This window comes from Hemicordylus capensis, chromosome 4 (assembly GCF_027244095.1).
Source record: "Hemicordylus capensis ecotype Gifberg chromosome 4, rHemCap1.1.pri, whole genome shotgun sequence".
Taxonomy (NCBI): Eukaryota; Metazoa; Chordata; class Lepidosauria; order Squamata; family Cordylidae; genus Hemicordylus; species Hemicordylus capensis.
Window position 1 is genome coordinate 100,505,967 of NC_069660.1, and position 24,094 is coordinate 100,530,060.

The 24,094-nt window shown below is 42.4% G+C and overlaps 1 protein-coding gene and 1 long non-coding RNA gene across 6 annotated transcripts in view; one reads left to right on the plus strand and one right to left on the minus strand.

Annotated features, from left to right (window-relative positions):
- The window catches only part of LOC128324688 (uncharacterized), a 30,392-nt gene extending 16,675 nt beyond the window's left edge, over window positions 1-13,717 (plus strand). Inside the window, exon 6 of the long non-coding RNA XR_008307035.1 lies at window positions 13,596-13,717. This is a non-coding gene — a long non-coding RNA (uncharacterized LOC128324688). The remainder of the gene's footprint in view (window positions 1-13,595) is intronic.
- LOC128324687 (FRAS1-related extracellular matrix protein 1-like) overlaps window positions 1-24,094 on the minus strand; it is a 195,824-nt gene that overhangs the window by 39,827 nt on the left and 131,903 nt on the right. For all 5 annotated transcript variants that reach the window (XM_053249535.1, XM_053249534.1, XM_053249537.1 and 2 more), the window contains 2 exons: window positions 17,693-18,107; window positions 13,577-13,778 (listed from right to left, as the gene is read on the minus strand). In XM_053249535.1, the coding sequence (XP_053105510.1) occupies window positions 13,577-13,778; window positions 17,693-18,107 (617 nt within the window). The remainder of the gene's footprint in view (window positions 1-13,576; window positions 13,779-17,692; window positions 18,108-24,094) is intronic.

The following is a 24,094-nucleotide window of genomic DNA, read 5'->3' on the forward strand; positions in this document are numbered from 1 at the left end:
ACAATTAAAAGAGTATCTAATTAAGAGCCTGGGTGAACAGGCTTCTGGGTTCTTATGGGATCTCCTCTTAGCCTGGAAGTGGAAGTTGAGATAAACAATCTGCAGTTATATTCCGAAGACCTGGAGGAAATTCCATCTGTAAATCAAGTCCATAATTCTGATGATCCATTTGGCTATTCTTGGGATTGCTTTACTTGCGCCCCGAATAGTAAATAAAGCAGATAGGGGTTCAAATCATTTTATTATGATTAAAGATCAGATACATTAGATATATCAATACAGTTACAAAAGAAAAAGGGGGGGGCTATTAAATTTAACTACCACCATAAGGCAAGCACTTAATCATGGCTATTGAATATATTGATCAAACTGGCTGTTAGTCGCTGCTGAATCTTGACAGCCAACATACAAAATTTTGCCACATTATAAGTGATGCCAGGTTTCTTATCTGACAGGAGAAGCATAATGTAAAATTAATCTTCTCAACCAGTTCAGTAATAATAGGGTTATCAAACTATTACGACAATCCCTGTAAAAAGAGCAGTGTAACAGAATATGTTGGACTGATTCAATCACTGCATCTCCACAAGGGCAGGTTCAATTAACCAGTGGAGTTTTAGTAAACCTCTCTTGTAGCACAGCTGACAGGAAGATATTGTATCTCGCTCTAAAAACACTTTCCAGTATTTGGGCAAAGTTAATGTGGCTAAATAGCTGGCCAGCTTCCATCTAGAATTTGCAAAAACCCATCTCATGGGCATCAATACCATATTAATTTTGGTTTTTTTATTCAGTGTCCACAAGTCTCTGCATAGATACCTCTTTAGTTTGGTTATAACCTAGTGACATAAGGAACTCTGTAGACAGGCCACATGTTAGGAGCTTCCTAACTAAAGTCAGCTTCCAGCTTGACTGAAACTTATCAATAAAAATTAAGGGGGCTAGCCCTGCTGAGAAAAATTGGATGTTCAATCAATAACTAATAACTAGCTGACCCGAGTGCCGCGGCCGGGCCGAGTGCCGCCGCCGCGGTCGGGCCGGGTCGCTTCCGCCCCACTGCACCACCACTACCGCACTGTCGGGCGGGCTGGGGCCCGCCGCCGAGTGCCGCGGCCGGGCCGAGTGCTGAGTCCCGCCGCCCCACCACTACCGCGCTGTCGGGCGGGCCGGGCCGCCCCCGCCGCCTCACATCTGCGGCCGGGCTGGGGCCTGCCGCCGGCTGGCCCGCGGCGCCGACTGGCCCGCGGTGTGGCCAGGCCCGCCGCCTCGCCTCCGCCTGGCTCCCCGGCCATGGCTGCCGCCGCTGCTGTTCTCCTGGGTGCGCCAGCCAATCATGCGCCCCGTAGCCCAGCCAATCAGCTGGGCTGCCGGGACGCAATTTTGCCTGGCACACCCATGAGAATTAAATATATAGATTAACCTCCATACCTTTACTTCAGTTTTCTGCATTCCATTCTCCAGCCTTAATATTACATTAGATACACACCCTAGGAGCCCAGAGAATTGCTCTTAGAAACCTAGTTTGAAGTATCTCTACTAGTTTATAATTAGTGTACAATCCCACTTTGTCCCCATATAAGATCTGTGCCAGTAACTTGGCTTCAAATAACTTTAAAGCTGCGGAGACAAATTCTCCCTTTTCATGTGGTAAAATATCAAAATAGCCAAAGAGCTTTTTTGATCCACTTGCATGGCATAATTTATGTGTGTCTTCCATGTCCCCAAGGAGTGGAAGACTACCCCCAAATATTTGAAAGATCTAACTTGTTCAGTTCTGTTACCCCCAATTGTCCAATTTAACATTTTTTGACCTTTTGAAGAATGCCATAATCTTAGTTTTCTAGGAATTTATCACCAGCCGATCTTTAAATCACCAAGATTTATCTCTCTTAAGCTCTCTTAAGCCCTATTGGGGTATGCGAGGTGACTGCTGCATCGTATGCATATAACAAGATTGGCACACTTCACTCCAAAATTTTGGGAGCATTCAAATCTGGGTCAAATTTCTTGACAAAGAGTTTATGTAGAAATTAAACAAGGAGGTGCACCCCTGTTTCACACTTCTCAGAGTTGGCACTGTGTTTGAGAGCAGCTCTTGTGGGTTACATCTTACTCTTAAAGATACAATTTCCCCCTGCTAGCTGTGCTTCAGGGGAGGTTTACTAAAACTTCACTGGTTCATCAAACCTGTCCTTGCGGAGATGGTGCAATTGAATTATTTGTTGGTTGGTTGGTGGGTTTTTATTTAACATATTTTTATACCAACCACAACCTGTGTCTCTGGGCGGTTACAGTTAAAATAATTTAAACAATCAATTAAACAATTTAAACCATTTAAACATTAAAATCGTTAAGATTAAAATCATCTTTTAAAAAAACAACATTAAAATATTAAAACTATAAATCTAATTAAAAGCCTGGGTGAATAAATATGTCTTCAGTGCCTTTTAAAAAATTGACAGAGATGGGGAGGTTCTTATTTCAACAGGGAGTGCATTCCAAAGTCCAGGGGCAGCAATGGAGAAGGCCTGTTCCCGAGTAGCCGGCAAACAAGTTGGCGGCAGCCACAGGCGAACCTCTCCAGATGATCTTAGTGGGCGATGAGGCTCATGGTGAAGAAGACCATCTCTTAAATACCCAGGACCTAAGGTGTTTAGGGCTTTATAGGTAATAACCAGCACCAGCTGTATTTTTCCCAGAAACGTATCGGCAGCCAGTGTAGTTCTTTCAACAAGGAGTAATATGGTCTCTCCTAGATGACACAGAGACCAACCTGGCCGCCGCATTCTGTACCAACTGCAGTTTCCGGATTATGTACAAAGACAGCCCCACATAGAGCACGTTGCAGTAATCCAGCCTAGAGATTACCAGCATATGTACCACCATTTGAGGTCGTTCATCTCAAGAAATGGACGCAACTGGCGTATCAGCCAAAGCTGATAAAAAGCACCTCTGGCCACCGCCTCAACCTGGGATATCAGGGAGAGGTTTGGATCCAGAAGCACCCCCAGACTGCGTACTTGTTCCTTCTGGGAGAGAGTGACATCCAGAACTAGAAGATCAAAATTGTCTCCCGAGTTCCGACCCCGCACAATAAGTACCTCCATCTTATCTGGATTCAGTCTCAGATTGTTACCTCTCATCTAGCCCATCACTGCCTCCAGGCAGGCATTTAGGGAGGTTATGCCTTCTCCTGATGATGTTGACATGGAGAAATAGATTTGGGTGTCATCAGCATATTGATAACATCCTGCACCAAATCTCCTGATGATCTCTTCCAGCGGTTTCATGTAAATGTTAAACAACATTGGAAACAGTATGGAGCCCTGAGAGACACCATACAAAAGTTCAGATTTTGAGGAACAACAGTCTCCAAAAGAGACCATCTGGAATCTGCCTGTGAGGTAGGAGCAGAACCACTGCAAAGCAATACCTCTCACCCCACAACCCCCTCATACGTTCCAGAAGGATACTATGGTCAATAGGATAGAAGGCGGCCGAGAGATTGAAGAGGACCAACAGAGTCACACTCCCCTTGTCAATTCCTAATTGGAGATCATCCATCAGGCTGACCAAGGCAGTCTCCACTCAATTGCTTTTTATTACAGCCGTTGGCCAGCCAAGATATAAAAACCAGAATGACAAATATAACTACACAAATAGTGACTGTAAATTATATACAATAAAACTGTATACAAACATCCAGGATAAATTACTTTAAAAACAGTAAAACAACTCCTAAAATTGAGACCTTAATCTCATAGCAATATAAAAAAAATTTGGCCACCACTTTTGTGATCTCACAGCTTGTATCTGCAAGGCAATGTTGTATATAAAAAAGCTCACACCTTCCAGGAAATCTAAGTAACAGGGGGGAAATAAGTTCTTCTCTAACACCTTGATACAAAGAGCAATATTACAAAACATGGGTAACAGTTTCCAGGAGGCCAGAGCCACAAGGGCAGAAAACCGTAGCTGAAGAATCCTTAGAGAACCTCCTTTCCAAAAGAGAGGAGGGCAGCACATTTAAATGAGCCTGAGCAAACACCACCCAAAACTTGGAGAAGTGAAGCGTTGTTAGATAATTTGCACCTCTATCTCCCGTAAGGGGGGGATCCCAAAGTGTAGGGGAGAGCAGGTCCTGTTTACCGAAGACGTAAGTTCTTGACGTTCAATGTCATGCAACCATAGAAATAGTATTTCCTTCATCTTATTATTCTCCAGAGTAAGTAGTTCAGAAGGAGAGAGCCCCAATTACATTATTTTGTTGTTTACATAAGATAGCCAGGGGTTTGGATAAGAGTCCAACCATAAGTAACGGAAAAAAGAAAATTCCCGAATCTCTAAACAGGGTTTAATCCATCTAGCAAAAGCAGATTCCCAAGCTTTACAGACTTTAGAAAAAGACCCAGATTCCAGACAAAGAACAGAATATGGCACGCACATAGGCACTGCAAAGATTGCTCTTAGGAATATAGACTGAACTCTCTCCAATTCAATTGTGACCCCCGTATCCATAATGGCGCTCCAAAAAGTAATTGAGCCACAATCTTAGCCCGAAATACCTGGAGTGCCATAGGTATAGGCAGTCTCCACTCCATAGCCCATCCGAAAGCCAGTTTGTAATGGGTCTAGATAATCAGTTTCTTCCAAGACCACCAGGAGCTGGGGGGCCACCACCTTCTCAATCACCTTGCACAGTTATAAAAGGTTGGAGACAGGCCTATAGTTGCTTAACTCTGAGGGATCCAAGGCAGGCTTCTTCAGAAGTGGCCTAATGATTAATGGTCTAATGCGGGGAGACATTATAAAGGTCTATAAAATCATGAATGGTGTAGAGAAAGTTGATAGAGAGAAATTCTTCTCTCTCACACATAACACTAGAACTAGGGCTCATCCCATGAAATTGATTGCCAGGAAATCTAGGACCAACGAACGGAAGTACTTTTTCACACAATGCATAATCAACTAGTGGAATTCTCTGCCACAAGATATGGTGACAACCAACAATCTGGATGTCTTTAAGAGGGGTTTGGATAACTTCATGGAGGACAGGTCTATCATTGGCTACTAGTTGGAGGGCCACCTCCAGCCTAAAAGGCAGGATGCCTCTGAGTACCAGTTGCAGGGGAGTAACAGCAGGAGAGAGGGCATGCCCTTTACTCCTGCCTGTGGCTTCCAGCAGCATCTGGTGGGCCACTGTGTGAAAACAGGATGCTAGACTAGATGGGCCTTGGGCCTGATCCAGCAGGGCTGTTCTTATGATTGTCTCCTTAAGACAAGGAGGCATCCTGCCCTCCCTCAGAGATGGAGAGATGAATTAGTCCAACCTGTTCTGTTACACTGTTCTTTTTACAGGGATTATAATAATAAATTGATAACCTCTTTATTACTGGGGAAAAAAACTTTTTTTAAAAAATGAGCAAGAGTAAGCATCTGTCTATATTAGTCACTTTAAACTTATCCCACAAGATCGACCTTGAAATTGAGTCCAAGGCAAATTGGAAGTCAATTAAGGCCACATATAAGTTTTCGGGTAACTACTATATTAACCTGTAAGATGTTGTAATACCAGTACATGGTCTGCCGCTGAGCACCCCGCCCTAAAAGGGTTACTTCTATATTAACCTATACGCGATGTAACATCAATGCATGGTCTACCACTGAGTGCCCCACCCTAAAACCAGCTTGTTCATCCCCTAATATACCTTTATTCTCCAGCCACTCTTGGAGCTTCCAGTTCAAATGCCTTGCATATAATTTACTCACAATACTTAACAGACCAATTGGACAATAATGTGCAGAGTCATCTTTGTTTCCTTTTTAAAATATTGGAACTATTATCTCTATGCCCCACTCTTAGGTATATGCGCTGTGCAGTCTATGTGTGTAAAGAGAAATTGCTCATCACTCAGCATTAGTTCTAGGAGAACAAGATCACTACCCGGGGCCTTACCTCCCTTCATGTAGTCCATCAGTTTATTATCTTCAGACATTATACTGCTAGCCAATCAGGTAGTGGAGCATCATTAGATCAGCTGTTTTTAATTCTTCCACTGGATCCTCAGAGAGTTTTAAATGCTCTTCCCAAACCTCCGCCAGTGGGGAAGGATTACCAGGATGGCTGATTAAGGAGAAATTCCTATCTTTAACTGAATGACTCAGCAATTGCCAAATCTTCTTTGAGGCTTCCCTCTTTTTATATTTGAGAAGGGTTTTATATTGTTTTTTAAGTTCCAATACTCTTGAGGGAGTAACTAGCAAGGGGTTTTGCTGGTATAATCTGTAACAGGCCACACGTTTCCTCTTGGCCTCTACTCACTCCAAATCAAACGAAACTTGTGATCTAACAATTTGCTTATGGGTATGTCTATCCTGTTCTGAGGCAAAGAATGTCTGAAGCTTGTGAATGAAAAGACTCTATTGACTAATGATCTGATCTTCTGGTTCACCACCTATAAGGGCTAAGTGGGTTGCTAGAATATGTGCTGATGTTATCCATTCTGTAGAGGCCTTAGCATGCCTCTCATTCCATCTGACCTGGATCGCCCCAGCTTTGTCCACCACTGCAGGGCGGTAAATCTCCTCCAATTGCCATGAGCCAATAGAGAGGGCATTCTGTCTGGGCAAGGCTCCACCTCCACATATACTATACTTCTGATCAAGTTCTGGGGGAAAAGCCAATATCTACTGTGGACATTCTATCCCCAGCCCAGATGGTGAGTTCAGCTAGGCAATCCCCTACCACTGCCCCATTCAGTACACACAGATCTAGACAACTGGCCAGCTGCATCAAGCAGAATCCCACTAGGCTGCACCTGTTGTCCTTAGCAATCCACAAGAGAAAGGACCCCACTTCTACTTCCTCCAAGGGGCATCCCTTATAATGTGCATATAGCACTGGGCCCAGCCTGGCATTAAATTAGCCTCCTCTCAGACACAGGCTGTGGGGTTTGATTCTAAGCATTTTCACAACGTATTTACCTTCACTCTCCCACTGTTGTCTAATTTGTGAATGCACATGGTAGAGGGGCTAAATAAATATTGACCAATAATATTCTGACATTGTTAAACTGGAGTAAGCACCCAACGGGCATGAAACCTGTAAACCCAGATGCCACCAGCATAGCCAAGCTCCAGTTTGGTCTACCTCCTTTCATACTGCGTATCACACGAAAACACTTAATATAATACCCATCAAGCTCCATCTTGTCCATAGCCCAGTTCTCCTGTAGGAGCAATATAGCAAAGTTAGTAAAAAAAAATTTAAAGCCTAAATCTAAGACCTCAGATGCCCATTCTACTATATTCCACATACTCAAGGTAAGATAACAGGGTTTCCTTAGTTGTCAGTTTGTCTGTTCTGACAACAATTGTGGTAGTTGACTCCCTAGCAGGGTTGACTGCCACCTCTGGCTCAGAAAGCTTCAAGCTGGGAGTAGTGATGCTGTGTTCACATCCGTTGGCAACCTCTCTGGTGACTGGTGGCAGGGCTGATGTCTCTCCAGTCTGCTGGAAATTATACTTTATACTGTAAATTATACTTTAGCTCATCCTCCCCAGGTTCCTGGGCACTCTGGTACCCAACCTACGAGGGCTCCTCGAGGTCTAGTCACAGAAGGGATATCACAGTGATACTCTCCCTCTCCTTTTCCTGTGTGGGATGACTATCTCTTTTCACTTCTCCACCTCATTAGTTAGAGCCTTCTCCACAGTGGCTATTATCTCAGTCAAGGAGGCTAGGGGCTCCAATAGTTACACCAGGTCTTTCATTGCAATTGGAAGGACTGAGCATGATATATGTTCCCTCTTTCTTTGTGTACAATGTTCCTTGGGGAATGCCTATGTTCTGATTGTGCAGCAAAGGGAGTCCTGTAGATGACCCTCTGCTGATGGAGATTAGGTTTGCTGTTTGCCTGACTCCATCATTTCCAGCATTTCTGACACTCCATCTCACTCTCCTCCTTGCTATCATTGATAGTGTTTTGCTGCTCTGAAGAATTCATCCAAATGCACCCATGAAAGGACTCTGCTTATTTCTGTATGCTGTCAAATGCTTGTTTTACTTCCAGGAATTTGATGTTTATTCCTGCTTCCCCTTTGGAATTTGTCCTCAAGGGGTTAATCCTATCTGTTGCTCTAAATGACTGCATTAACTTCTGGGAGTTGTTGGGGCCCTTCTGTCTCCTAAATTTAACTAGTGAACTGTCTTTAACTCTATCTCTTATATATATACTCAATGTGGCTGCTTTCCTTATTCCTTACTTCAGGCTTAATGCTTCCAACTAGAAGTGGCTGTGGGCAGAAATCTTGGAACACACGACTCAAAGAGGCACCTTTTAACGTGGTGATTATCTTTATTTAGCAGGGGGAGAGTAACTGGCCCTATCCACCCCCAGCACATTACCTCCAGTGACTGTTGCTGGTGTCTATCTTATGTTTCTTTTTAGATTGTGAGCCCTTTGGGTATAGGGATCCATCTTATTTATTTATTATTTCTCTGTCTACCACCCTGAGCCATTTTCGGAAGGGTGGTATAGAAATTGAATACATGCATACATACATACATTTGCTTTAAAAGGGCTTCATTCTTTGCAGCATAAGAGGAATAACCAAGGTCTTAAACTTAATTAGGATTCTTTTCATGTTCAACTCTAAAGGTAACTGTTCAAATCCCTACGAGGACACCTCAAGATCTGAGCCAGGGAACATATGATTGACTTTCAGTTCACCCTTCTCCCATAATTTAAGCTGATATTCGCGATATAGAAGACTAACTGATTTGTCTGTAGAATCCGCATGAGATTCAGTGTCCTGACTCTTCTCTTAGGATCTCTCTGTGCTGTGGAAATCTCCAGCTTGGGGGGGGGGGGCACTGGGTGAGGAGATCCCCAATACTGAGTACTCTTGGATGAATTTGGCAAAGTCTCCTCTAAGTCTTCTCTGCATTACTTTGTAATTTTTGGAACACCGAAACTATGGTTTCTGATGTAAGAAGACAGTTCTTACTGACAAAATCAGCTAAAAACTCACAGGTGTAAACTTTGCTTCTCGGCCAATGGATGTGTGTTTTCTTCTAACCCCACTTCTTCCCCCACTGCCCACTGCTCCTCCAAGATGGTTTTTTCGAGCTCCAAACACACTGGCTCAACTTCCAGTGGAGCCAAGCGGTTCTCTCCTGCTAATAAATTCAATGAGCCCCCATTCACTCTTGCTATGAACATCTATTCTGTGTTCCTTAATTGCCTATGAGGGCGGGCACTCTTTCTCATTTTTCGGGCTCACTTTTCTACTTCGATTGCCACACATCCGATTTGTGGCAGATTTATTGCTGTTACACTGCCCCTCTGTTGCTCACCACTGGTATATAAATCCAAATTGTGAAGCTATATCAGTTAAAAGTCCTTACTAAAAACACTATTTAAAACTTGTGTTAGAGAAGACTTGTAAATCATTAAAAAATAATTAAATTGTTCTAAGCACTCTGCATAAGCATAGCTCCCCAGACACCATCTTCTCGAATATTGACTGGCTTATGGTTAAAATAACCACCATCACCACTTTACAAGGTAAGAGCTGGAAGAAAAGTACACTCAGATGCAGAAGGGGGGGGGGTGCATGCTGCAGACAGGTTTTTATGATCTGACCATAAAGTGAATTTTCTGCCCCACAAGTAAGTCCTGAAGTGCCTCACTGCTCAGAAACATGCTACAGCTTATTTTCAATGACAGTAATCTTCTCTGATGTAGTAAGCACTCTGGAAGCAAAGGCAACTGTAACTTCCCTGCCACTTTTTTGCTTGGTCAACACAGCACCCAAATCATATTCAAAAGCATCAGTGGTTACAATAGTGTGGTTACAATAGTGTACCTATTAGTGTAAAAAAAAAAAAAAAAGTGAGAGCAGGGCTTTCAGGAATGGTCAATTGAATAGTCCCAAAACTAGCCTTGCAGGATGCATCCCAATTAAATGCTACGTTGTTGGTTTTTAAAAAATAATTTAAAAAGAAGATTCAGTGGAGCAACTTTTGAGGCAAATTGTCTAACAAATTCAGAGTAATACTCACAGAAGCTATTCCAATGATCCAAAGAAATTGGGCTAAGGGAGCCTAGCCCAGCTGCCACCTAAACCCCCCTTCCCTTAAACCAGGTTAATGGAGTGAGCACTCCATTAACCTGGGTTTTTTTTGGTCATGAGACACCACGGCACATCTTTGCACTGTGGTGACTCATTAGGAAACCCCTGTCAGGAAGGCTAACACAAGCCTCCCAGCCTTGGGGGTCTCCCCAGGATGCCCCGTGCACACGTGCGGGGCATCCTGTGACTTCTGAGAGCTGGTAGCCCCCAATCCCTGCCACCCCTACCGGCTCTGTGATGGGATGGCTTCCTGCACATCTGCGGGGAGAGCAGGCTAAGCCCACTCTCCCTGCAGAGCCCAGTAAGGCTCTACACACCCATCATGTGTACAGCCTCACAGGCTCTATAAATGAGCAAAGTGCATCGTTGTGTGGCTCTGGTGCTTCCCAAATAGTTTTCATCAAATCTGTTTTGGGATGTACACCACACAATATGATGAGGCTATTCACCCGAGTGTGCAAAACTGGGCTAAGGGAGCCCAGCCCAGTTTTGCATGCTTGTGTGGACTACTGGGATTGTGCCTGATCCTGGCGGCTACAGAGTGCCAAATCCGCTAAAGTAGCCTCTTGCTAAAATGAGGTTAAGGAAGTGAGTGCTCCCTTCATTTTATTTTTTTATCATGTGTCAGCCATAGCAGGCACAGCCGTAGCTGGCACAGTAGGGGGTGGGGGAGGATCCCAGTAATGTGCCATGCACTCACATGGTGCATTATTGGGGCTCCTGGGGTGGGGCAACACACAGCGGCACGTCCTGGAACCCTGACCTCCAGAACTCCCAGGTGAGCTGCAGGCACGCCTCCACTCGTCTGGGCAGACGATCTGCCCACCCAGAGACTCATTGCAGATCATCTGTGGGGAACATAGGCTAAACCCTCCTTCTCTGCAGACAACCTGCAAGCTCTTCTCAGCGATCATGAGAAGAACTCCATTGTGTGTCCCAAGTACTTCACCGAGTGTGTGCAAATCTGACATTCCTCTGTAGAGACAATAAGTCCATGTTCTTGTGAGTTTTCTTAAGACTTATGTCAGTTTAGCATCAGGCACCTCATTGGTTTTGCTATAAACTAAAATGTCATCCTGAAAGTAAATGATGCCATCCAAAAATGGCATGCATCATTCTTTGAAATTTCGAAGCTGTGGAGACTAATCCAAAGGGCAGTCTTTTGAATTGAAAAAGACCCTCTGAGGTAGTGAAATCTGTGTATTTGCAAGAACCTTTGAGCAGATGAATTTGATAATAGGCCAAGGACAAGTCCAAAGTTGTGAACACTGAGGCCCCTTTCAGAGTAAGCAGCGTTTCATTGATATTGGGTAATGGATAACAATCCACTACCATGTTGGTGTTCACATCTCTTAAATCTACACACATTTGAAGTGTACCATTTGATCTGCATATAAGAATAATGGGAGAGACCCATTCGACAGGCTCTATGATATCAGCATGCTGTAGTCTTAAAAGCTCCTCTTTAAGTGGTTGGTACAATTTTATGGGTACATTCCTCATTTTGTGTTGTACAGGTATTGCATTCATCTGAATTTTATGTTTGAAATGCATGGCACTGCCAGGAGTACCAGCAATCCGAGATATCAGCAATCATATCAGCATATGGATGCTCCATAATCTATAATGGGTTCCATGTTATTTGGAGAGTACAGAGAATCGGAATCAGCCATCATCTGCACTTCATGGCCATTAAGTTTAACTTGACAATGTGGAGAAGCAGGCTCTGAGTCTGTCACACTTAAAACGTTATCAGGAAGTGGTTCATCTGCCTCATCCTTATCATCAGTAATGGAGTGGAAAGCAGACTTGCAAATCTTGCAATGTGTTCCCTTTTCTTGCACTTGTTGCAAGTGACCCTCCATGCATGACATTGAGCAAAATTGGCTTTGTTGTAGTCTCCACATGGGTAGCTCTTCCTTTCCTGTGCTGCCACTTTTTTGGGCAGTGCCATATAAGCCCCATATGAGGCTTGGAAACAGCCTGGATTTCAGGAGGTTGGTTTGGGGGTACCAAAGAGAATAATTTGGCACAGTGAAGAGCATTTTCTACCCTCCTAACCATCTCCATAACTTTATCCAAGGTAAGTTTCCCTTCTAGTAGCAGTTTTTCATGCATTTTGGAGCAGTTTGTTTTCATAACAACTTGATCCCTGAGTATTTCATCTGTAAAGTTGGCAAACTCACATACAAACCAAATTCATAGGACTTCAAAAGGGGTCCAAGATAAGAGTCACCATATTAAAAGAAGCAGCAAGTAAGTTCCACTCATACTACTTAAAACTACTTGTTTATTAGTTCTAAGTAAATAATAAAATTTATTGATAAATAAAATATAGACCATTTATCATACAGTGGGTCCAATAATTTTGATTACAGTTTGAAAAACTGAATATAAATATAGCAGGTTGTTGGATAATTATGTTCTAAATCTTCCGCCAACATTTGTTTAAAAGGAATCCATATCTATTTTGGTTACAATTATCATAGTTTTGAAATCTGTATTCATTTTTAGTTCTGTTTTATATTCTGATGGATTTTTAGCTTACTTTCAAAAGGAAAGAAGGCTTTTGATATCACCATGTTCATCATGTGTCCTCCTAATAACTTCTGTATTTAGTCCAATTACAGACCAAATTCACAGCATATGGAAGTGGGACCTAGGAGACTTCAATTGGAGTATTTTTCTCTATTGGCCACCTGATTTTCAAGACTGTAGCCATTCAAAGTATAAGTAATGTTACCCATATGCTTACAATCAGATACAAGCCAAATTCACTGTGGATAGGAGAGGTCCAAGGAAAGTCTAATGGGAGTATTTTAGTTCTGCTGATACGCCATCTTGAAATAAAATGGCAGCCACTCAAACTTAGGCAAACACTCCTGTGAATTTAGTTTCTATGTGCTGATAGTCACATACAAACCAAATTCATAGGACTTCAAAAGGGGTCCAAGATAAGAGTCACCATATTAAAAGAAGCAGCAAGTAAGTTCCACTCATACTACTTAAAACTACTTGTTTATTAGTTCTAAGTAAATATGCAAAATTATTTACATCTTTAACAAAAAGTTAGAGTTGCTCTCATAGTGTTTTTACTTTCTTATGATATTTTTATAGTCACCTCTCAAGAAGATTTCACCAGAATGGTTCTAACAACTCATACCCTTTTCCTACCGATTTGAGATTGACCAGCTCTTTTTTTTAATTGCCTGTTTGTTGCTGTGGTTGTTGTTGAATTTTTATAACTTTGCAAACTCCATGGTTCAGGGCAGATTTTTAATGAAACAGCTTGCTCAATTGATATGGCTACCCTGAAAACACAGGTTGATCTGAAGAGCCACAGCTCTAGAACTATACATACTGCATCAAACAAAAAGGCTTATATAAGCAATAAAACTAGCCCATGGATTTCAGAATCTTATATTTTAGAGTCAAATACCTGCTTTTGTGTTTTCCAGATACCCAAAGAAAGGGTGCCGCTGAACACTGAAGATGATATCCTCTTCTCTGCTATCAGCATCTGTGACTTTTAGGTTGCGGACTGTAATAGGGATTGCAAACCTCCCATCTTTGAGGTTTTGTATGGTGGTTGGACTTGCCTTTAGAAAGAGTTTTGGAGCTGCTTTATCTTGAAATTCTACCTATTAAGATAATGCATAAAATGAAAGGGAGAGGAAGGACTTGTCTTCATTTAAATAACTCTCACCATTGTCCTGAGTATTCAACTTGAATGTTAGACCTGAAATTGCATTTTGCTTCACTTATTAATTGTTTCCATTGTGGTAGATGAGCATGGAAATAAGAACATAAGAACAGCCCTGCTGGATCAGGCCCAAGGCCCATCTAGTCCAGCATCCTGTTTCATGCAGTGGTCCACCAGATGCCGCTGGAAGCCACAGGCAGGAGTTGATGGCATGCCCTCTCTCCTGATGTTACTCCCCTGCAACTGCACACCCCTGCTTACTACATATCTCATTTTGCTATTGTCTGGCAAGTTGCATTTTTTAAAACACAGAATAATGGGTGTGTGTTCTATTTCATTTGTTACATATATATCTGTCTTGCTTCCATCATGGAGCAAGGTGGTGCTCATGGAGTTCCCAGGTGATCTCTCATCCAGGCATTGACCGGATCTAGAGCAGTTTACCTTCAATAATGTGGCTATATATATAGCTTTTAACTGATATTGTTTTGATTGTTTTGAATGTTGTTTTTAGAATATTGTTTTAAAAAATTTTAAATTGTGTTTTACATTTCTTGCTTTTAAATTTTTGTTTTGTTTGGTTTTAATTAAAGTTTTAATTTTTAATCTTGTTGTAAACCACCCAGAGATGTAAGTTTTGGGCGGTGTAAAAATATGATTGATTGATTGATAAATAAATAAATAAATAAATAAAAATAAATCATATGCCTTCAAACCATATCCTGGGACTCTGCTTTATAGTTCCATACAGTTTTAGGATTCACATATATGAAATTATATTCTCCACAAGTAGATACCTATGAATGGTGTTAGAAAGGAGAGGAAAGAAGCTTTGCTCAAATCCTGTCCATTCTTAAACAGGAGGATAACTCAGCACCTGGTCCCATATCTTCTTCTGTACAGAACTAAATGGTGGCTTAGTCCACAGCCACCTGTGTCTCCATTAAACTTCAGCATTCCTTCCTTTCTACTAGGAGCTATGATTTTCAACAGAAAAAGCAGAATCTGACTTGTGTTAGCCCCCTCTCCTTTGTTTTTCTTTCATGTTAACTCTTACCCATGCATCCAGGACACTGGTAAGTGGCTTCAAATAGCATTTGAATGCTGGTGTGCATGTGCAAGAGAGAGTGTGGCAGGGGAGAGAGAGAGAGAATAAAGATCTCACACACACACACACACACACACACACACACACACACACACACACACACTTTATGCATTCATTCTGAAAAGAAGACATATCTCCTTAACATGGTGTCCAGGTGACAATGCAAATCTATGTTTCGGAAGGATTTTCCATAGCAAGAGCCATCTTGCCATCTTCCATAGTAAAATCTATGGAAGTTACTGGTGAAAATTCTGGAGGCACACCAGTGACAATGGTCCACATACAGTGCAGTGAAACGCAGGCTGAAGAGCATGTCTCAAAGAGTGCTTGTACTGCTGCGGAACAGGCTACAGGGTGGTTCCACTCCACTTTAAAATGGCACAAGCACAGTTGCGTAACACTAGGGAAGTGCATGAACTGAATTTTCAGATTCAAATTCGAATCAAAACTGGCCATTTCAATTCAAATCCAAATTGATTCAATTCAAATATGAATTGATTCAAACGATTTTGGTGCCTTTTTGTTTTTAACCAATCAGGGCACCTGAATAGTTTTTTAAAGGTGCCAAAATGTTCCCAAACTGTTGTTGTATCAATTTGAATTTGAATCTGGACAATTAGATTCAAATTTGAATCTAATTGCCCTTTTTAGGGGTCATTCGATTCAAATTTGAATAGTTCAAACCAGCCAGATTTGACAAATCAATTCAAATTCCAATCACTTCGCACATCCCTATACAACACTACCTCCATTAGAGATAATGGAGGTAGCATCACACAACTGCACTTGCACAATTTTAAGTCAGAGAGGAACAGTTGAAATTCCCATGTTTCCCTGTTTTCTATGTGGGTCACTATTTTAGGGAAGAAGGGGAGAGAAATTGATACAGCCAGAAGCTGCTTTACATGATGGATTGCCAGATAAAGATTGCTGACTAGGGACATGAATAGTTGAACAAAGACAAGTTGCAAAGGAAGAGACAGCAGGAAGTACAAGCGTTTCTGGATTATAAACAAAATAATATTAAAGTATGCCAACCCCCTACAGCTTGGGTCATGCTCTTTCAAGCATTCAGCTGACTGGCAGTTTCATTCTGAAATTAGACCAAAGAAGGGGAATGACGGTATTACAGTCCACTGTGATGTGCAGTCCCTAAAGAAAGAACAAAGCTGCCCTCCCCATCAACATCATTGTAATTCAGCCAAGTGTTGAGTTTTATGCCACTGAGATGCTCATCTATCCAAACTTTCTTCACCTGTTCTGATAATTCACGCTCCTCTGGGATACACACCTTCATGCCACTGTCCAACCAATTAGTTGCTTGACTGACTGCATTCTACAATCCTTAAGTGATGGTTCCCTATCTGACATCTTATGACAACTGATTAGTAAACTAGGCCATGAGTTTTAAGTACATGCAATTTAGGAGCTACTTCCCGTTAACCCCTCAAGTTCCCAAACTCTTTAAAGTGTACTATCACATATTAAGGGGATGAAGGCATGTTTGCAAAGTGACTAGGTAAAGATAATCTGTAAAGTTGCATACTTACTTGGAAATAAGTTCCATAGAACTCAGTGGGACTTACTTCTGAGTAAACAAGCAGAGGATTGGGCTCTGCTGCTTCAAAGATATGGAGGATATAGAGGATATAAAATATTTTTAAAGGATATACAGGGCAAGTTTATTGTAGAGTTGTTTGCTGCAGTTTGTTTGTGCAAACAAAAAGATTACTTATGCATGTGAAAAAGACTGCAGTTAGAGTAACTAAATGCAAAAGTGGATAGGGCTCCTGGTAAATTAATCACAAGGTTATTTCTTGAATACATGGCAACAAACAAAAATCCCTATTTTGTGATTTAGCATGAAGAAGCATATTTCAAAATGCAAACTTCTTGCAAGAATGTTCAATCAACCAATACGAAACAGGCTATTCAGACGCCCCTAAACCTAAAGCTGGCACACCAAGCCACAATCAGTGAAGATCTAAGTGGTTGAGCCCAAGCACCTTATGAGGTTCAGGAGGTTTTGACCATAGTTAGGTGCAGCAAGGGAGCAGTTAAATGTCATTTAGAATTTGACTGCATTCGGTCAGGGACACGCTCTCACATGAGAGCTGGTCAGACCAATCTTTCCGAAACACTGATTTCTGAACTTTTGCCAGAGTTGCCTCTCTCTGGTGGCCATGAAGGCTGATTTACCAGACATGTTAAACCTCTCAGTCCTGAATAAGCAGTTAAATCTGTATCCAGCATTAAAGAGTAGGTTTAAAGGCACAGTGCTGTGTTTCACAGGCAACCTGCAGCACTTAAACACAGTTTAAACACAGAGAATTCCATGGAAATCAAGTGGGCCTTTTGACCAATTCATACAACCAGGTTAGAGGTTTATTTTGAATTTTCCCATCCATGACAGCTTTTTAAAAATCAGTACGGATAGAATGAGCATTCCATGGGTCTAGATCCTCGTTAGTGTCCATGGAACACTTCAGAAAGTTTGTTCTTAGTTTGAGTAATCCAGTTCAGAAGAGGATGGGGCTCCAGGGAAATTAATCACAAGATTATTTTGTAAGACTGTCCCCCTATGAGGTGACATATGGTACTCACCATGTCTGGCAGCCAGTTCTTAACTTTTCCCTGAAGTGGTAAAAACTCAGTAACAGAAATAACTGCTGCCATAATATTTACAAGATGTATAATTAAGAACAACTTATAAGAAATATTTGCCATATAAAGAAAAATGATACCTGTATTGTAAATTCCACAGGGTCCTTTCTCAATTGCCCATTAACCAAAAATCCATGATTGACTTTGTCTGTAGCTATAAATGAGAATGTATCAATTTGTCCAGCTCCACCATTGTGTTTGTAGTACACCTTCATACTGTCCACATCCAGCTGCGTAAACTGGCCCCAGTGCATGACAGTCTCTTTCATGTACAAATGTCCATATTGTGGATGCTGGGTAATTACATAGGTGAGGTTTTTTACTGGACTATCTACATCCGTAAGCTGAAGAAAATCTGGAGTTAAGAATCCTTTACTACCCTCCACAACATGGAGACCTTTGTTGTTAAGTAACGTGGGAGGAATGCGGTCAATGTGCTCAATGTTCAGTTCTAGCAGACTTTTTTTCTCCACATGACCATTGCTGACAGTAAAGCTATTTTGTAAAAGAAGAGGGGAAATAACTGTTATTTATAGAAAGGCATTAATTCACATAGCACTGAAAAGTTGAATGGGCTCTTACTTTAGCCCTATTCACACACGATGTTTAGTGCACATACAATCTATGTACAACATATGTATGCACATAGTTATTCACATATTATGTCCAAAACATGTATTCCTTCCTATTTGCACCCTGCATTTGAGCAGATCTGTATCTACATTCACTTTTTAAATGAATGCACATACAGCCATACATACAAAAATGTGAAAATGTGTACAGTAGACACTTGTACATTCATACAATGTAATGTTTGAATAGGGCTTTTGAGGAATTCTAGTGGCAGGGAGAAGAAAAGAAGCAAGAACAAAGGTACTGGTATGTTTGTTTGGTTTAACTGAAACTAAAAGATCTACAAGATAACCCCATTGCGGTCATCTGTGGGTTAAAAGGCTTAAGGAACATAGGGAGAGAGGCTTGATCTGGCCCAAGATAGTTCCTCACTTTGCCTGCCTCTATCAGTGATGGTTGGTAACCATAGCTTCCAAAATGAAGAGCAGATAATGCTTTTATGAGGAGGGGAGGCAATAAAGTGAAGACTGGCGCCTCTGCCACTGGATGTTTTCAGACATGCTTTTTCTGAAAGTTCCATTCCTTAGCAGGAAGAAACATGTTTGTGAACATCCCACAGTGTAGCACAGTGGACATCCAATCAGAGTCAGGGGATTCACCACCACAAAAATCCCTTAGTGAATTTACATTTCAGCTCTTTCTATAACTCCAAGAATGCTACAGAGTTTGCAACATTAATGGTTTGACTTAGAACCCCTATTTTTGTCTCCTGCAGTCTTAGAAGTTAGACCAATAAAAACATAAGTGGAATTTCATTATTGCTTCTTTCTCTTTTGCAGAACAAAATGATCACCAGTGGTTGAATGGAGATTCCTGTTTCTGGTGACAGGACCATCACCAGTACAAGTGGAGGGTGGCAGACTATTGTGAAGGCAAGGTTACTCTTCCCAAGACAGGACAATGGAAAAGAAAGGAAGAATAATAATAGCTCTATTCATACATTATGTTCAATGCACATACAAACTGCATACAGTGTATGCACATACAGATCTGTGCACACATACAGTTTTTCACACATTATGCTCGACACAAGTATAGTACTATACTTCCTATCTGTACCTTGCATTTGAGGAACCTGTACCTAGGTTTACTTTTAAAGTGAACACATGTGCAATCATTCATATAAAACATGTACACGTGTACAGACTTCTGACCACATGTACAACATAATATCAGAAAACAGGACAGAAGTATGTTTATATGTAAAAGACTGCTGTTTTCTAGGGCCATGTAGGAGGAATAACTGATGCATGGCTGTAATGGAGCAGTACAAACATGCAGTGAAAGCACACTTTGTGACCAAAATGTCTGTATATGCAGTGCTAACAAAAGCAATAAACCCATCAACACCACCTTGGGAGAAGGCAGAGAATGTTCAATGGGTAGAGCATTCACTTTACATGCAAGAGGTCCCAGCTTCAATTCCTGGAGTCTCCAACAGGGCTGGACTGGGGGCACTGAGAGGGCAGTGGAATGTATGTGGGGAGGGTGCCAGGTTTTGAGCAGAATATGTAATTAAAGGTGGGAGCATTCACTGCTGCCGGGTGCAGTGGGGCGCACTGGGAATATGCCCTGTTGCCCTGTGGGCCACTCCGAGCCTGGTCTCCAAGGAGGGCTAGGAGAGTTTGAAGCCCTGAACAGCTGCTGTGAGTCACTATAGGCAAACCTGACCTAGACGGAACAATGGTCTGACTCAGTATAAGGCAGTTTTCTATGTTCACTAATATATGGACCCAGAGAGGTGTGTCTAAAATTCCATAAACCTGAGTAAATATTGCACTGCACTCTGGGGAGAAGCCCTTGGCATATTTATGTGGAACAGTTTTTAGACACTGTCAAATTTGTTCTCATTTTTACTTCCTTACTAGAAAGAACAGTTGGTTTTTCAACCACCTTTGTTTCCTTCTTTGACACTTTCAGCAGTTTTCAAGACACACTAGCATGATACAGTGATATCACCACTATATTATATGCCCTTGTATGGCAAAGCGTCAGTGTTGCACACCGAATATGGATGGCCAATACAGCACATCTGATAGTGTTTACTGAAGTAGGAGCCAAAAGAAACAGTAACAGAAGCAGTGACAGAAGAAGGATACAGCATTACATAGCCTGGGGTCTTGTAGTGTAATCTCTTGAGAAAGTCAAGGATCAGGGTGTGAGGAAGAACTATGAACAGGTTATGACAGGAACTGCACTTGGTGTAGCAAGCACTGAAGCCTGACAATGAAGGAAACCATGCCAAAGGCTTTAGTGGTGAGAGAATTTCAGGAAAGTGGATTAAAAAAAAGGAATTTTGTAAAATAAATACATGCATTTATGTAATTCCAAAATTTGATGCAAAATAAAAAATAGCAGTTGCTAAGTCTGAGCCATGACACAGGAAGTTGCTAGTTCTTATTTTTTCTGAGTACAGGTGGCGGCCATAATCAGGCAACTATTTCTCAGCCTCATCCCCTTTTCTACATTCCACCAGTGAAAATAGGAGCATGCCTCGGAATGTGTAGGGGGTGTGGTCAAGCAACTTGGGAGGTATACTTACAATATGCAGGGGGTATGGCCAACCAACCTCAGGGGCATGGTGTACAACTCTGACTATAAGCATGGTAATAAAGTACATGTAGAGTACATTATCTCAGATTATCAAAACAGATGAACCGTGCCATACCCCCAACATTTTACAGATGAAAAGAGGGATATTTTCATCTGGAACAACCAGTTCTCATGCCAAGGATTATGGCCAAGTCCCTCACCTACCATTACAATTGGCTGAAGACTGGATTCCACCTGCCATATGCTGTGAGTTGCATACAATGGCAGATTAAAGGAGAGGCAGGAGAGACGGCTGCCTATAGCGACAGAATCCTCCCAGCAAATTTTGGAGTGGGGTTGAAATGATTTTTTTTTTTAACCTTTAAAAGTGCCGCCGTGCAGCAGAGTGGCAGCGAGAGCTTCTCCTGCACAGCAACCTCCCAAATTATAAGGGTGAAGGCTGCACCATGGAGCGCTGGCAGGTGCAGGCACAGAGGTGATGGTGTGGCTGCGGCTGTGCAATGGGCGCACATTGGCAGCCAGTGGGTAGAGGAGGTAGGCGCTGGCAGCAATACAACCTCTTACCGTAAGCCCGCTCACCTCTCAAATGAAAGCCGTCGCCCAATTTCAGGCCTTTCTACGCACGCATGCACAGAAAGGCCAGATTTCGGCGATGGCTTTCATTTGGAAGGTAGGCGGGCTTGAGTTAGGAGGTATATCGCTGCCCTTTCCATGGCGGAGAGGACAGTGATATACCTCCTAACTCAAGCCCACCTACCTCCCAAATGAAAGCCATCATCCAATTTTGGGCCTTTCTGTGCACACACGCTTGTGCGCAAAAAGGCCCAAAATCAGATGATGGCTTTCATTTGGGAGGTAGGTGGGCTTGAGTTAGGAGGTTATATTGCTGCCAGTGCCTGTCTGCTCTTCCCACCACCCACCAATGTGCACCCATTGCGAACCCGCCACTGCCGCACCTGCTGGCGCTGCACCCTCATAATTTAGAAGGCGGGTGGGTGGGTGCCATGCAGGAGGAGCTCTTTTAAAGAAGCTTTTTAACTTTTAAAGGTTAAAAAAAATAATTTAACTCCCCCCCGCCTTCTTACTTGCAAAGGGAAGGGGTGAGGGGAACCATGGCCTGGCAATAGTTGACAAAGTTTTGGCTGCCTACTGGCGGCAAAGAGCTTAATCTGCATAGTAGCATTGTGTACATGCAACCCATTTACATATATATGCATTAGAGACATGATGCATCCACCCACCCGCTGGAGATTTACTTGCTATTGACTCCAAGGAGGGTGCTGAACCCTGAAGAATGACAACTCTAGCAGCTCAAATGAGAGGAAAAAAAAAATACTGAACAGGACAAACTGAAGAGGCAAAAATAGGGACAAAGTAGGGACATTGATTTACTAGTGACAGATTCCAGGAAATAGGAACTGTTTTTACCAAATAGGGGCAGTTGGAGCCTATGTATTAGGCCTGTGCACCTAATTCATTCATAAATTCAGATCTAATAATAATCTGCCAAAAAAAGAAAAAGAAAAAAGAAAGCCAAATGCCCTAACACCATTGGAATCAGAGTTGGAATCAGGTTGAAATTGATCCAATATTTTACCAATAATGCTATTGGTACTTGTGGTGATTGGTTAATTGATTCACTGTCAGTCAAGAGGAATTTAAACTTAGGAACCTACTCTGGAGAGAATTCCTTAGGGAGGGGCTTTGGAATGGCATGAACAGGTGGCTATAAAACTCAGTTGGAGTTAACTGATAGATTCAGATAGGGCTTGGATGAGCCACAGATAGGGATGGCCAGGGCTAGATATAGGATCTCTTGTTATTATCTCTAGAACATGACTTAGGGTGCAATTGGGAAGTTGGTGGGTAGGTTTTACACACCAGGCATGACCTCTGTAGAGCAAGCTTAAGAACCAAATGTAAGTGCTAGGAGTGTATGGTTTATTACACAAGATATACAGTCTAGGAGTTATTTGTACTTGGCTTCAGGGTAAATGCTGAGCAAAGCCACTTCGAAGTACACTCGCAGCATTTAGGGATGCAGATCCTCCCCTCTGCTCTTGGTTTTCTCTTGAAACAAGTCCACATGGCATGCTCTGCTTCTAGCCAATGGGGGTGGGGGAGAGAGAGAGCTCCTGCAGAGATAAATCTGCATTTCTGAAGAGAGCATGCCTCTTATCATGCTAATGATTCTACGTCAGTGCCTCTCCCATTAGGGGTGTGCACAGAACTGCCACACTGTGGTCTGGCACTGGGGTGGGGGTCGCTTTAAGAGCGGCGGGAGGGTTTACTTACCCCTCCCGCCGCTTTCCGCTGTGGCGCCGTAATTAGTAGTGTAATTGGGGCGGCAGGATAGCTCCCTGCTGCCTCTTCCCCGCTGCGTGCGCATGCCCAAAGCATTACTGGGAGCTTTGCCGAGTCGCAACCCCCCACCCCCAATCCAGACCACCCAGGTCCAGACCGGTCCGGACCCATCCCTATCTCCCATTTGCTCCGGTTTTCAGAAAGAGTAGCTTAAAACCAGCATTTTAAAAACTGGGACATACATCGAGATAAGCTAGAATTCACATCACAAAGCCCGGTTTGTGTGTGGAGTGGGTCCAAAAATCTCGAAGGGACTTCGAGGTAAGTTTGGCTGGTGTGTGAACGCACACACTCTCCTTTGAAGGAGATTCGAGGCAGAAGCCCTGTGTGTTAAGCCTCCAGGGAGATTTAATCCTAGTAAAGGTGCTGAAAGTCTAAAGAAGCTTGTTATTTCTAAACAGTCACCTCAGTAACTTAAAAGCAAAGCCTTTGTTGATGTACTGACACAATCTTATATCAGTTCCTGAGTGTGAATACAAGTTCAAAATATAAAAGGTGATGCACAGACTTGCCAGTTCTAAGGTAGATACTTTGTTTCAGAAACCATTGCACATTTGACCCTACGTTGTAGTGAATAAGAAACCGCTGGAGCTATTGTACAAGAATAAAATTATTTGCTTTGGTTCGGAACTTTAAAACTGTTTCAACTGTGTTTACTTACTCTCTGTGTTAATGTTTAATATCTATATATTTTAAACACTAATCTCCCAGTCCCAACCTCGGGTCCTGATAGTACTTCCCACTCTTAACTTTAAAGTTTAGAGACTCACCACTTCTGCTTCAGGTAACTAATCCCCTTTGCTGCTGCTGGCCATCGGCCACTCTTCCTGGCCGTGCTGTCCCTTTGGCCTTGGCCCCTTTGCTGCCGCCAGCCTGATGGCCACTCTTCCAGGCCCCACCACTGAGCTTCCACTGGAGGCCTCCAGCACAGG